Genomic DNA, 15,734 nt, shown 5'->3' on the forward strand with positions numbered 1-15,734 from the left:
GGGGTTGGAGGTGGGAGCAGGTGGCAAGTTGTTTATCTGCTCAGCTGTTGTGCATGGCCTGACAGAGACAGACAAAAGCAGCTGAGAGGAGGAAGGAAATAAAAGGTCTCCCTCACACTCTACCTTAAAGGTTTGTAACCATAGTACGAACAGCACCCAGAGAGTAATTTGCTTGGAGCAGAAGTCTCGACAGAGCCTTGGGGGGGGGGGGGTGGCTGACTTAGTCTCTGCAAGGGCCCTGGGAATGCCCTTGGCATGTGTTAGAGCAGTATATTATCCTACAGGGTTTCTGAAGTGCCTTAATGGAGCCACACAATGTTTGCTGATATATATACTCATGCAAGAGCCCTGCTGTGTGCCAGCAGGAGCTTTGGCAATGGTCTCTAAGACATTAGTCGCTGCACATGCTAATGTGCAGGCAGCATCCCCTAGGATGGGGCAGCTGTGCCCCTGCCACTGCTCATGATAGTAAGCCTTGTGATGTGCCTGTCTTCTAAGTGCCTTGGCAAAACCCTTCGGGGACTTGCTAGCAGGCCAGGGAGCCTGGTTCAGGCTGGAAGGAGCTTTATTGTTGGCCTGAGTTTTGCCAACCGCAGGTTATCTTTCCAAGACTAAATATTTCTACCTTACCCAGAGCCAGGAACTGTTGTAGGTGTTTTTGTATATTATTATTATTTATTATTATTATTATTATTATTATTATTATTATTATCATCATCATCATCATCAGTAATGATTAGTTTGATGTGCAAGCTGAAATAATAAACACAGAAGGGGAAATACTAAGATGAGGCTTAATTTGCTCAAATGGCTTTAGACAAGGTTAATGCAAATGCATCAGTATCAGTCAGTTTTTATTTTGTTTTCATTCTCATGTTGTTTCAGTGGAAGAGGTTTATACCTAACTGGCAGGCAGGAGGTTCCAGGTTCTACAGCAGGGGCAGAAGGGGGGGGGGTTAAACTAATAGATCACAGGGTGATCACAGAGTTTCTGATGTGAGAGGAGATTCTTACCCCTTAATTATTATTGACTGAGAACTGTTTTCAGGCAGCCACTGAGAACATAGTAGGCACTTAGGTAAATGCTTGTCTAATGGTACCTCCAACTGGAGGGGGTGGGAAGCGCTGACAGCCTCAGGGAGCTGACAGAGGACTGGATGTTGTTCATGGCTTGGGCAAGCTTTAAGGAGGTTGAGGGAAGCTGGGTGAGCTTTAATTGGGGGGGGGGAGAGAGAGATTGGTGAGCAGTTGGGCACAGGCCCTAGTAATTCTCTCTTTCTTTCTGAGAATCAAGGCAAACATTTTTAAATTATACATAATGGGATGCAGAGCATGGGGAAAGAAATTATGCCCCTCATCTCCAGTAGTAGCCCAGGCACTCACATAGTCAGTCCATGCAGCACTCATATATAGCTAACGCAAGTGCAAGTGAAGGGTGATGTGAGTGGAGGGGATCTCAGCAATAAAACGCTGCAGGAAATGTGGTTTCTTTGCCACAAAAACTACCATAATGGAATACAGTGGTACCTCGGGTTACAGACGCTTCAGGTTACAGACTCCACTAACCCAAAATAGTACCTCGGGTTAAGAACTTTCCTTCAGGATGAGAACAGAAATCACGTGGTGGTGGCAGCGCAGCAGCTGCAGGAGGCCCCATTAGCTAAAGTGGTACCTCAGGTTAAGAACGGACCTCCAGAACGAATTAAGTTCTTAACCTGAGGTACCACTGTACATGCAACAGTCTGCACTATTTTTCTTTACAACAAGCCAGTTGTCTGGAAGGTCGCTAACTTTAAGCTATTAGCCTCTATCCATATCTAGAAACAGACCCACTTTCCGGGATGCTTTCTGGCTTGTGTGTGCAAAAACCTTATGGGGGGGACGAATCACCAAGTAAAACAATGAGGGCTCAGAGCAGCAGCAGAGCACACAGTGGCTATAATGTGCTCACAAGCCAGATGTGATCATAATAGATCTGTACTGTGCAATCTGCAGCTTTCCTATAATTATCAGAGCAACCAACAAGGGCGTGCAGTCCTTGCAGATCTTGGCAAAAGAAAGCTCAACAACTTTGTGCAAAACTAAAAAAAAAAACCACAAGAAATTTTGTGTCCGGATTTTCACTTTTGGAAATAGGGCAACTACTGTGAGTAGTTCTGGGAGAGTGGGACATTGCTGGTTTTATTTAAGAACCTAATATATAACTTGCTAGGTACCAGCCAGCAAGGAACATATGAAAGCTACCTTATACAGAATCAGATAATTGATCCAGCTAACTCAGCATTGTCCACAAAGAGGTTTTCCAGAGTCTCGCACAGGCGTCTTCTCCCAGCCCTTCCTGGAGAATGAACGAAATTGTTGCTTTTGCAGCTATGCCACTGAGCTTCTCTATCTTTTTATTAGTAGAGTGCATGCTTTGTACGTTTCAGGTCCTAAATCAAAACATCTCAGTTAGCAGAGTTGAACTGCCTGTGCTTAAAGCTTTTGAGGAACAGCCTGCACTTAAGTTCTGGGAAGCACACTTTCCTGTCAGGCAGAGTAGCCAATTCAGCAAGGTCCAAATTGCTTGAATACATTCAGTGTTAAATAGCAAAAAAAAACTAATGAAAAACCAACCCAACAACCTAGAAACATTTATTTAAGAGCACTGAGTGTATTTTTTGAAAGCACTGCATGTGCTTTTTAAAATGATTGATCAGAAATATGACATCATTATGAACAAGGAACAAACAGGTATCACAAAGCTTCCTCATTCTGTGCACCTGCATTAAAAATCCCTGCTCATCTATAAAGTTCCTCAGGCACCTAGGATAAGCTATAATAGCCCTTTTCAGGCTTTCAAAATTACATTCCCCATTATGGCTTACAAACATCAAGCTAGATTTAAGCTTGTTGGTGTCTCTGTCATCTTTTCTCTCTTACATCATGGATGTAGGCTTATATTAGGAATCTATTTTCTTTATTATCTTATAAATGCTATTGCAACAAGTTAGTCATGGTTTTGGCTGGAACAATAAACTTATGAACCTGAAGTTGACTTTTGGAGTGCTCTACTGTTTCCAGAAGACGAGCAGGAAGCAATTGTGGGATGCAACTAATCTGCTGTACCTTTCCCACCCCCAAGTCTGAGGACCTGTTTTCACTTATACCCGTTTTACAGGCATGGCTTTCATCAGGAGATCATGGTAATTGCTGAATGAGTTCTAAAGTGTTCTCTTCTAGAATTGGCTTCCATCTCAGAACTACAGCTCCTAGGGTTCCCAGGGACAGGGAATGGCTGTTAAACCAGTTTATGTCTGCTGTGCAGAGTTGGGGATCACCTGTGGCCCTTCTGATGTTGGAGTCTAACTCCCATCATCCCTGATCATTGGCCATGGTGGCTGGGACTGATGGAAGTTGGGAGTCCCAGCAACATCTGGATAGTTGCAAGTTCCTCATCCCTGTGTGAAGGTAAAGGTAAAGGGACCCCTGACCATTAGGTCCAGTCATGGATGACTCTGGGGTTGCAGCACTCATCTCGCTTTATTGGCCAAGGGAACTGGCATACAGCTTCCAGGTCATGTGGCCAGCATGACTAAGCCGCTTCTGGCGAGCCAAGCAGCGCACGGAAACGCCGTTTACCTTCCCTCTGGAGCAGTACCTATTTACCTACCTGCACTTTGATGTGCTTTCAAACTGCTAGATTGGCAGGAGCAGGGACCATGCAACAGGAGCTCACCCCATCGCAGGGATTCAAACAGCCGACCTTCTGATCAGCAAGAAGAGTGACTAGTGGGGTGCCACAGGGTTCTGTCTTGGGCCCAGTCTTATTCAACATCTTTATCAACAACTTGGATGATGGACTTAAGGGCATCCTGATCAAATTTGCAGATGACACCAAACGGGGAGGGGTGGCTAACACCCCAGAGGACAGGATCACACTTCAAAACGACTTTCACAGATTAGAGAACTGGGCCAAAACAAACAAGATGAATTTTAACAGGGAGAAATGTAAAGTATTGCACTTGGGCAAAAAAAATGAGAGGCACAAATACAAGATGGGTGACACCTGGCTTGAGAGCAGTACATGTGAAAAGGATCTAGGAGTTTTGGTTGACCACAAACTTGACATGAGCCAACAGTGTGAGGCGGCAGCTAAAAAAGCCAATGCAATTCTGGGCTGCATCAATAGGAGTATAGCATCTAGATCAAGGGAAGTAATAGTGCCACTGTATTCTGCTCTGGTCAGACCTCACCTGGAGTACTGTGTCCAGTTCTGGGCACCACAGTTCAAGAAGGACACTGACAAACTGGAACGTGTCCAGAGGAGGGCAACCAAAATGGTCAAAGGCCTGGAAACGATGCCTTATGAGGAATGGCTAAGGGAGCTGGGCATGTTTAGCCTAGAGAAGAGGAGGTTAAGGGGTGATATGATAGCCATGTTGAAATATATAAAAGGATGTCACATAGAGGAGGGAGAAAGGTTGTTTTCTGCTGCTCCAGAGAAGCGGACACGGAGCAATGGTTCCAAACTACAAGAAAGAAGATTCCACCTAAACATTAGGAAGAACTTCCTGACAGTAAGAGCTGTTCGACAGTGGAACTTGCTGCCAAGGAGAGTGGTGGAGTCTCCTTCTTTGGAGGTCTTTAAGCAAAGGCTTGACAACCATATGTCAGGAGTGCTCTAATGGTGTTTCCTGCTTGGCAGGGGGTTGGACTCGATGGCCCTTGTGGTCTCTTCCAACTCTATGATTCTATGATTCTATGATTCTAAGCCCTAGGCTCTGTAGATATACCCAGTGAGGCTATAGCTTACATTTCCTTTCCTTTCCTTACCAGATGTGGGGAACCCATGGGCCATCAGATGTTTTGACTCCCACCAGCCTTCTAGTCTGGCAACATCTAGTGATCCAGTTTCCCCATCCTTGTTATATGCTAATTTGCCTAGCTCAAAGGTGCTGCATGTTGACCCCTCTACCTATCTTCTGTTACTAGTTTGGTATCCCCCAGGCCCTTGGGCTTTCACTAGTATTTATGAGAACACATGCTTCCCTTAATGCCAAACTGGTAACCAGGTGATGGCAGGTAGGAGGATGGAGGATACAGAGTAGAAGCCGCAGGGTATGGAAGATTTCCAACTGATTGTGTTGCCTTTGGTTGAAATGCAAGGCAGGAAGATTGGAAAAGGGGGGGGGCACTATTCACTCAGCCTCCTCCAAGCCTGGCTGCTCTAGGGCAAGCTCATCATGTGAAAGAGGTCTTTGTGTCAAGCTCCCTTGGCCCTCTTGTGTTGCATGCCAGCAGGTAGCAATTGTTAAGATCCTCTGAGCGGGGTCAGAGTGGAAGGAGGCAAAAAATGGCTTCTGTTGTCATATAGAACAGGGATCTTCAGAGGTCTTATCTATAGCAACAATGCTGCAACCCTGCCCAGCCTAGCCTTGCCAACTTCAAAAGGACTTTTTTTTTGCTCTTTGTTAGCTTATTCTGGGTGGGTGAGATTCCTGTGTCAGCAGCAGAGAAGCTTAGCAAAATAAAGCACAGCTTAGAATAAGAAAGGGAGCGGGGGCTGATCTAGTCCTGACTGTTGTTCTCAAGCAATAAATGATATGCCTAAAGTGCTCATTATCAACCCTGTTTAGCACAAATAAGCTCCTGGAAATGCATCCTGAGATGGAATGTCCCAGGTTTTGTCTACCTGCAGATGAAGTTCCATTCCATAAATGGGAACATGCTACAGGAAGCATATTTCTAGGAGCATCTGATAGAACCTAGTTGAAGGATTATTAATTGCAGGGATTTGGGGTTTTTTTTATTTAGCAATTAGAACCTCTGGATGAGTAAATCCATAAAAATATTTACTATAGTAGTTTAAGAATTCCTGCCTGGTTTGTCCAGGCTCCAACCGCAATCATATATTTGTATTGTTTATTCTTCCTGGAACTTCTTTAGGAGTGTATTACAAATCAGTGTAAAATAGGCAGACTATGATAGTGATTAAGAAGTCAGAATATAATGTTCATGGCAGGCCTTTACTGTAGCCTGCTCAGAACACTTACGGGAAATCATAACTTCTGAAAGTTCAAGATCATTTTATATAATGACTTGTTTTAACAAACAAAATTTAAGTGGTGTAAACTACTCTGACGGCCCATGGCTCATATATATGATGCAATAGTCTGTGCAGTTTGGACTCTGGTTGTGTAAGTGCCATTATGGATGCCTATTGGCTAGTGCCCATAACATCACTGGTGATAATGAGTGACATAACTCTGTCCTCTGTTTGCACCTTCTTTACTTCTTTACACAAAGCATAGAATCATAGAAATGTAGAGTTGTAAGGGACTCCAAGGGTCATTTAGTCCAGCCCCATGCAATGCAGGAATCCTGCCAACAAGCATCCCCCTAAGTAGGTTCAAATCACCAAACCTCTGGTTAACAGCCAGACACATTGAGGCATTCCATGAAGTCGTTACAAAATAAAAGCAACAGCAGCATAAACCAAAATATAAAATCTCCTTTGTTTATTAATCCTTTATTTTTCTACCCCACTTTTACTCTCTCTTGATTCCTAGGAGAGTGAGGGTGCACCCATGTTTCCCTTTTTTAAGACAGAAAAGTGCCAGAGACTAGCAAGGCATTTCTTCCTGCGCTGGATTGGGACTGATGTGCCCATAGCACTAAGGCCCCGTCCCCACTACACATTTAAAGCAGAATTATGCCACTTTAAACAGTCATAGCTTCCCCTAAAGAATCTTGGGAAATGTACTTTGTTAAAGGAACTGAGAGCTGTTAGGAAACACTTATTTCCCCTCACAAAGCTACAATTTGAAGAGTAGTTTAGCAATCAATCTCTCTTCCTAGGGAGCTGTGATAATTGTAGCTCTGTGACGGGAACCGGGGACTCCTAAGAACTCTCAGCATCTTTAATAAATTGCAGTTCCTAGGATTCTTTGGGTGCAGCCATGACTGTTTGAAGTGATGTTTCCATACATCCTAATTTTGTACATGTAAGTAAGTCTCACTGCATTTAACAGGCCTCTTACATAAGCATATATGTAAACAGTAGTTCCTCTTTGCCCTAACTCTTCATAAACACCTCACATTTAAAACATGCCCCTCCTCAATGTCTAGGAACTGCAGTTTGTTAAGGGCGCTGGAAATTGTAGTTCCCACGATACTTTGGAGAGTGTGCTTTAAATATATGGTGTGTACACAGTCTTCCCTTGCTTGAGCAGTGTTGTGTGTCTTAAATACAGGGACAATTAACTATTTACAGTGGAATTAGAATAGGTTCTGTTTCATTTGTCCCGTATTAGAACAGTTTTGTAGCACCAACCTGCTTTTCTATTTGCTGACTGGGCTCTGACTTTCTGCTTGTGAAAGCATTTTGCGTGCTATATGTAAGGATGGAAATGTCAACAGTAAGTGAATTGGAGCTGTGTTTCTGTGTGAGGCTTTCATGTAATCTTTCACTACAAGCAGAGTGAGTTTTCTATAAATGCAGTGTGCTTGCTCCTGACTGAGTCAGTTTTCCCAAGGCTCTTTGCCACAAGATCAGGTTGCTGCTCTCTAGACTGTAGGGTGGGCAGAGGATAGCAGAAAGTTGTTGCAATAAGTAGTAGCCATGGGATACATTAAGAAGGAGCCCAAATATTGAAGTATATGTGAGGACACAATAGACGATGAAGGGGAAATGTACTTAACTCCCAAGCCCTCTCACATGTGGTTAACACTACTCTGCCAGACCACAACCCTACAGGGCTTTCAGAAAGATATTGAAGATACATCCTTTTTGCCAACTTTCCCTTGATGTTTTATTAATTCATTATTGTTACCTTGCTCTTGCTATTGGTTTTGATTACATTTTAGCAATGTTTGGTGGGCTGCCTGTTTTATTAGTTGCTGACTTTCCAGTATTTTATTTTCATTGTATCTTTTGTATTCATTGCTTTTAAATTTTTATTGCATTTCTGTATTTTATTGTAAAAGGTAAAGGTAAAGGACCCCTAGACAGTTAAGACTGGTCAAAGGCAACTATGGGGTTGCAGCGCTCATTTCACTTTCGAGGGAGCCAGCATTTGTCCACAGACAGCTTTCTGGGTCATGTGCTCAGCATGACTAAACCACTTCTGGCTCAAGCTTCCTTGAAAGAGTTTACTCTCAAAAATGGCATATATATCTTAATTACTGAGTATTAAATCCAGATTTGTTACCCATGGCATTGTGTGTATTGTAATCAATGCACCACTTAAAGGCAGGTTTGGTGAACGTTAGGCAGGGTTCCAAATATGGCCTTCCTGCCTCTCTGTGTGGTCCCTTGAACTCTTCTCAGGCAATACCTCTCACTAAACACCTATAGTGTGTTTAATTTTTATTATTTATTTTTGCGTCTTTGTTTTCTAGGTGCATCCCTCAAGTGATGTCTCAAGTAGCTCAGAGAACTAAATGGCCAGTGATCATCATTTTCAGTTGGGTTTCTCTTTGTGTATCCATGCCATTATTGAATGAGCGGGACTTACTAATTGAAAAGGAGAATGCCAGTCGTGTAGGTGGAAACCTTGTGCTAACAGAACTTGAAGAAGATGCTAATAAGAAGCTCATGCATCTCAAAGAGAAGGAAGTAGCTGAAGCTATGAAAACAGGACTGTTTCCACCCAGCATGCATTTCTTCAAAGCCAAACACCTCATTGATCAAAGTAATGTTTTCAGCATCTTACAAAAGATGCCCAAAGGTAGTAATTCCAACTTGCATTCTTATGGCTTCTCTCCGGGTGTTGTATTAAGTGAACTTTTACAGAGGCTCATGTGATTATACTGGAAGATTCTGTATAACAGGAGTAGGGAACCTGTGGCTGGTAGGTCTTATTAGGCCTGCCAGGTCTCTGATTTGGCCTGTGAGACCATGTTGGGCAAACCACACCCACTAGTCTGTCGCCTGACATCATACATTGTCAAGCACAGAGATATGCTTGCTCCTTAAAAGACAGCAGGCGGAAGCTTACTTCTGATGTTAGTGCTGTGGAATCATTTTTCAAGTTTTTTAAAGTAGGGTACAGTGGTACCTCGGGTTACATACACTTCAGGTTACATACGCTTCAGGTTACATACTCCGCTAACCCAGAAATAGTGCTTCAGGTTAAGAACTTTGCTTCAAGATAAGAACAGAAATCAGGCTCTGGTGGCGCGGCGGCAGCAGGAGGCCCCATTAGCTAAAGTGGTGCTTCAGGTTAAGAACAGTTTCAGGTTAAGTAGGGACCTCTGGAACAAATTAAGTACTTAACCCGAGGTACCACTGTATTGGAAAATATGCAAATGATAGCTTTCTATTTCTCTTATATTGGAGCTTCAGACCTATTAAAATCTTTAATGGATATTGGGGCACATAGTCTGTGTGAATGCTGCATAAAAACAAAGTTCATCTCCACCCATAGTTTAGGTGAGCAATTTACTTACAAGAGCATTGCCACAGCAATGTTTCAAGTAGAAATCTATCCCAAGCCTTACCTGGAGATGCTGGGGATTGAACCTAGGACCTTCTGCATATAAAGCATCTGCTCTGCCACTGAGCTACAGCCTCTTCCAGTGGCCTATGAGTCCATTTGGAGCACAATCCATCTGTGTAGCATATATATATATATATAAGGTCAATGACCAGGAGAGAAGATAAGAAGAAAACAAAGCACATAAAACACAATAAAAGTATACTATTACATATACAGTTAAAAACAATGTAAAGTATTAATTTTAAAATTATTAATACTTTGCCTTGTTTTTTACCATTTTAATATAATTATTTAATATTTTCCTTTTTTAATATGGCCAAAATAATACACACACACACACACACACACACACACACACACACACACACCTGTGTAGCAGTACAATACTCCCAAGGGCTACCAGTCAATTTCTATTCAAGCATCAGCATGGGCTGAGCTTTTGCCAAAGCCCATCAGCTTCACTCAAATGTTGGTGTTGCCTGTGAGACTGAACTGGATCATCTTCTTTTGTCATTTTTGACTGTTTGAAACTCTTTTCAGCACTCTGCAAAACTTTTAATTTCAATGGTTACTTGTGCTGGAGGATGCAGTCCATTCACCAGTGTTGAAGTAAGATTCATGTCAGTAAATGTGCTTCCTGTATGTGGAATGGGATTGGGGGATATTCTTGTCTTGTCTCAGGCAGGAAAATGTATTGTTGACCTGGCTTATCCCATCACAGTCACATCATCACTAATACCATGACAATATAGATAACTTCAGTTTTTCCAAGTACTATTTAAGCACTGTCTTGTTTTGTTACACTTGTCTCCTCCATTTCCACAGGTGGTGCTTTACACTTGCATGACTATGCTATATTGAGTGTTGACTGGCTAGTGTACAATGCCAGCTACCTGCCAAACTGTTACATCTGCTTCACCCCTTTATGGGATGTCCGCTTCAAGTTCTCCAGTCCTCTTCCTCCCAAGGATCTGCCTCCTGATTGCTCTGAGTGGGTGCTGTTAGAGACCTACCGCAATAACCTGAAGGATATAACTGGATTTGATAAGAGGTAGGTGAAAGTTTGTGATTAGTCACAAATGAATTCCACTGTTATTCTGCCTATTCAACTGGAGCAAGAGCTGGTTGCTATTTAAATACATTATATACTGTACGTGCTACAATTTTATTCCATCTGAATCTCCACTTTGCTCTGTTAATGCAAGGCCTTCTTTATACCAATTGGACCCTTGGATGACAAGGGAGTAAAAGGTGTGCTATAGGAAGATAATGAGACTGCAGAGAAGCAACAACTTTTCTGCATCTATCTTCACAGCAGAAGATATAGGGCAGTTGCCTGTACCTGAACTAACTTTCACAGGAAGGAGTCTGAGAAACTGAGGCAAATAGTGGTGGTGAGAGACCAAGTTTGAGGCCTAACAGACAAATAAACATTGACAAATTGTTGAGTCCAGATAGCACCCACTCAAGGGTTCTCAAAGAACTCAAATGTGAAGTTGCTGGTCTTCTAACAGAAATATGTAACTTGTCCCTAAAATAAGCCCCTGTATCTGAGGACTGTAAAGAAACCAATATGACACCAATTTTTAAAAAGGGGATCCTGGAAATTATAGGCCTGTTGGCTCAACTTCTGTCCCCAGGATATTTTTGTTAAAGATAAAGCAACCAAACATATGAAAGAACAAGTCCTGACTCATGAGAGTATCAACAAGCATATAAATAGCGATTACCTAGATGACATTGTGTACCTGACCTTTCAAAAAGCTTTCAACAAAGTACATTACCAAAGACTCCTGAGTAAGTTTAGCAGTCATAGAATAAGAGATGAGTTCTTCTTGTAGATCAAGAACTAGTTAATTAACAGGGAACAGAGAGCAGGAATAAATGAACAGCTCTCCTGATGGAGGGAGGTTGAAAGTAGAATCCCCAATAAAGAGTTCTACCATAAAGTATAGGTGTACCTGAAAGATTTTTAAATTAATTCAGAGTTCTACCATAAAGTATAGGTGTACCTGAAAGATTTTTGAATTAATTCAGTGAATTAATTAATCTGAAATCGTTCCAAGACCTGGCAGACAGCCATGTTTAAATCATATTTTACATACATTTTGCATTCTGCTTACAGGAGATGAAGGTTGGAGGCAGGAAAATAGCGCCTCTCTCTGGAATGTGCTAGCCATAGCAACTGCTTTGCATCCTCTTACTTACAAAGCAGCAGCAGCCAATTAATTCAAATGGGGTTGGGGGCTTGTTTTATTTTTTATCTCAAATGTACTCTTACTTTCCTCATGTTTGCTGTATATGGTGAAGGAGAAGAAAACCAGGGCAGCTTGAGTTACAAAAACTTTAGTGCCAGAACACTGCAGACTTTAGAAGTTAACTCAAAAGCTAACAGTGAGTGTATACTTGACACATACTGGTGCTACAGTAAAGCTGCAGTTTTATGCTCACTTATCACGGAGTACCGTAATTCCTGTTGATTATGGCGAGATCTGAGTAAACATGCATAGGATCAAACTTCTGCCCTCTCCGCCCCACAGAGGACCATGCTGCCCCAGGCTTGTGAAAAAGACATTACATAGTATCTTCCTGCCTCCCAATTTACCATGAGATCTTTCTCATCCTCCCCTCCCCCTACCTTGCTCTGTCCCCTGAGCTTGAGGAGATTCTGTCTTTTAAAATTCCCATTATTTGGCTCTTGCACTTCAGATAAGTTTGCAAAAGATGCCTCTGGCACTTCATTGATTCCTGGTTTTGAGGGTCACCTGGTTGCTATGTCACCACATAAGCAGTTCTCCTCTGAATAGGCCTGAAATGCCTGTTGCTGCCAGATATATAAACTAGTTGAAAATGCTGCTCTGTGTCCCCTTCTCTAGCTATGGTCCATTTCCTTTCCATTATGTGGCATTGTTTACAGAGTACTTTCTTGCCTTGCCCGATCTTTTGTGTGATAATGTAACGAAAGACCCCCATTGTCATGCAGAAAAGGGCAGAGTTAATGTTGCTGTGGAAACTTAACTCTGAATTCCTCAACTGGTGGGCAGTTGTTATTTTTTTTTGGGGGGGGGGGAGGGAATCACCCTGGATGAGGTAGGCCTACTGGATTTCTTTGTTTATACATAAGACCCCCCCCCCCCGAAAAATGTGTTTAATAAAAGTAATAAACTACCAAATGGAGTGAAAAATAGCTACAGCCCAGCACAGGAAGGAACTCCTTAGGTAGGATAACAGCAGCTGGCATATTAAATGTGTGGCAAGCAGACTCCATTTTGTGATCTCCCATCCCATCTGCTGACCAGGCCCAATGCTACTTTGTTTTATGGCAATTGGCAACTCAGCCACTTGCAAGCTGTAGGAACACAATTTTCCTGATGAACGATAAAGATTTTTAGACAAAGATAATAAGTATGAATTCAATCCAGATCTCACATGTGTAATGATGTGTACTTTTAATTCCTTAGGCTGAGATTAGGCAAAGCACCAAACATAAACTGCTCTTTGGAAGTGGCCACTGTTGTCATAGCAAAGGAATGAGGGAAGCCTAGGCCAGAAGCAAGCAACTTGTTCATTATTAAGGGTCCTGATGGAGAAACAGCAAGAGCCAGTGTCTCTCAGACATAATTTGCATATTTTGTGGCATACAATGAGCATATTTGCATATTATTCACATGGGTGTGTGATATATGCCAAGCCACAGCTGACAGGCATGTTGTTCTTACTCTGAACTAGGCAGAGAAAAAGCCGCAAATGAGAAAACGCTTGTTTTATAGTCCCTCTCAAGCAACAACAGCAATGTTCAGTGAACACAGAAATCATTAGCTACAAAACAGGATCTATATTAGGTTGTTAAAAATTGTTTCTGAGTGTTTGGTATAAATAGGGAAATGTTCAAACTCGTTTCTGTAATAATTAACAAGAATCAGTTAGCAGGAAAACTGGAATTATTAGGCTGGGGTGCACTTAATAGATGTGTCCATGTATGATAGACAATATATGCCCCACAACAGGACTAGGCAACCCTTAAATAGAATACATTTTCAAATAAAGGACAGCCTTTCAAAATAGAAGACTGTCCTCTCTAAAGTTGGGCCCATGGCCTTATTACAGAAACAGCACTCTGTTAAGTTTAATCACTTGTTCTTTTCCTTCTCATGCTGTCCTTCACAGTGTATGGCGTTGGCGAATTATTCATGTGGACTCTAGCTAAGTATTATATTTTTATTGTCACTGTAGGCAGATCCACACTGTACTCTTAAAGCACATCCCATGCACATTAAAAACTCATAACTTTCCCCAAAGAATCCTAGGAACTGTAGTTGCCTCCTCACAGATGTACCAGCATCCTTAACTAACTGCAATTCCCAGGATTCTTTGGGGGAAGTCATGTACTTTAAATGTGCATTGGCTGTCCTTAAAATGTATGGTGTAGATCTCCATTTGCCACACATATGATCAAGCAGGTGCACTCAACAAGGGCTTGGGAGAGTTTGCATTGCTGTAGGAAAACAGTAGACTGTGAGATTCCTCGAAGAGGTTGAACGGGCAAAAAGAAAAGAAAAAAGTCTGCTTTCTCAGTTGGGCTTGGGTCAGCTAAATTCTGAGCCCAAAGCCCATCACACACTTACGTATTGGCCCAGGCTTATCAAACACATCCTACATGGCTATGCATTACTGCACATTGCAGTTGTGTGGTGGTGTTTTGATATTCTGGTTTGATGGTGTTTATTTTATTATTTTAATTGTATATTATACTTATTTTTATTGTTGTATTTTTGTAAGCTATCCTGAGACCATTTGGTGAAAGGTGGGCTATAAATAAATATTCATTCAAAACTGCCAGCAAACACTTTAGCCTGCAAACCTGTGCACACTTTACCTGGGAGTAAGCCTCATTGAACACAGTAAACATGCGCAGGATTATGCTGTTAAGGCTGCAATTTTAAATACACTTGAATAAGCCCCATTAAATTACAGGAATTGATTTCTAAATAAATTAACACCCATTAGGACTGTACCATACATGTGTTAGGGTCATAGCTGTCAACTTTTCCCTTTTCTTGTGAGGAATCCTATTCGGAGTAAGGGAATTTCCCTTAAAAAAAGGAAAATGTTGACAGCTATGGTTAGGGTAAATAATATTTTTTTGTATGAATATGGTTAGCCTTGAGGTTGTAGTCAGTAGAAAGTATTTTAGGTTTCTGTCAATTGAGATCACAGACACAAAAGTCTTACAACTCTCTCTCTTTTTCTTTCTCTCTCCGCCCCTCCCACCTCCAGTTTGTTGAGCAACCTCACTCTAGTAACAGATATTCCAGAGGTGACCTACCCTTCTCAGACTTTCATCTGGAAGAAATTTGAAAATGCCTTCATCGCTGCTTCTGGCCTTATCAGCTATGCACCTGTGTTCAAGGCCTATTTCTACCAGGGGCTGTTGGAGCTCTATGAAGATAACGTACAATATGCTGAGATAAGGGCTATGCTGCCACCGGTAATGCTCCTTCCTTCCTTCCTTCCTTCCTTCCTTCCTTCCTGGGGCTCCTCTTCCCATCCAGGGAGATATTTTGTGACCAATACCTGAGTAAACCTGTTGTACTCTTTTAAAAATATTATTATTATGGGTACCTAAAATGTCTTGTTTCCCAGACTGGTAACTATGGCACTAACACCTGCCCATTAGCTCTGCTCAAACCTTGTCTAGAGATAATTTAAACTAATGTCAGTTAAACAAAAAGTAGTTAACTCTTATGCCTAAATAAACCCAGTATCTTTCAGGAATATGTAGAATTCTAATTGTTTTGAGATGATACAGGATAGTAGTCCAAAACCTCATTATATGATCTCTCAGCACAGATTCACCTACTAGTTATTCTTATGCCCACAACCTTCCACACATCCCTCTTGCCACTGGGTTGGTAACTAGGGGAAAGGGGGCAAGTAATACTCCACAGGATATTGTCTATGTCATTAGCTGCTGATAATTAATATAGTCAGTTCTGAGAGTATGACCTATAGGATTCTGAACATATTAATAGATAGTTGACTACAATGCTAAAGACCACTATCAGAATATTACTCAGAGAAGGATATTAATCTAGGGCAGATTATCATACTTTAACATTTAAAATAGGGTCGGGGGACTGTTTTCAGACGGAGGGCTGCATTCCCATCTAGGTAACCTTCTGGGGACGTCAGAGGTGGACAGGGCCAGAGGCAAAGGTAGGTACTGAAATTACTAATGTAAATTTTACCTTT

At 41.9% G+C, this 15,734-nt stretch overlaps 1 protein-coding gene across 1 annotated transcript in view; it reads left to right on the forward strand.

The window, feature by feature from the left end:
* The window catches only part of ADA2 (adenosine deaminase 2), a 28,099-nt gene continuing 12,365 nt past the window's right edge, over nt 1–15,734 (forward strand). Inside the window, exons 1-4 of the mRNA XM_081880012.1 lie at nt 1–130; nt 8,383–8,711; nt 10,308–10,533; nt 14,760–14,970. Of these exons, the coding sequence (XP_081736138.1) occupies nt 8,399–8,711; nt 10,308–10,533; nt 14,760–14,970 (750 nt within the window). The 5' untranslated portion in view covers nt 1–130; nt 8,383–8,398. The remainder of the gene's footprint in view (nt 131–8,382; nt 8,712–10,307; nt 10,534–14,759; nt 14,971–15,734) is intronic.

Source organism: Podarcis erhardii, assembly GCF_964252035.2.
Source record: "Podarcis erhardii genome assembly, chromosome: 10".
NCBI lineage: Eukaryota > Metazoa > Chordata > Lepidosauria > Squamata > Lacertidae > Podarcis > Podarcis erhardii.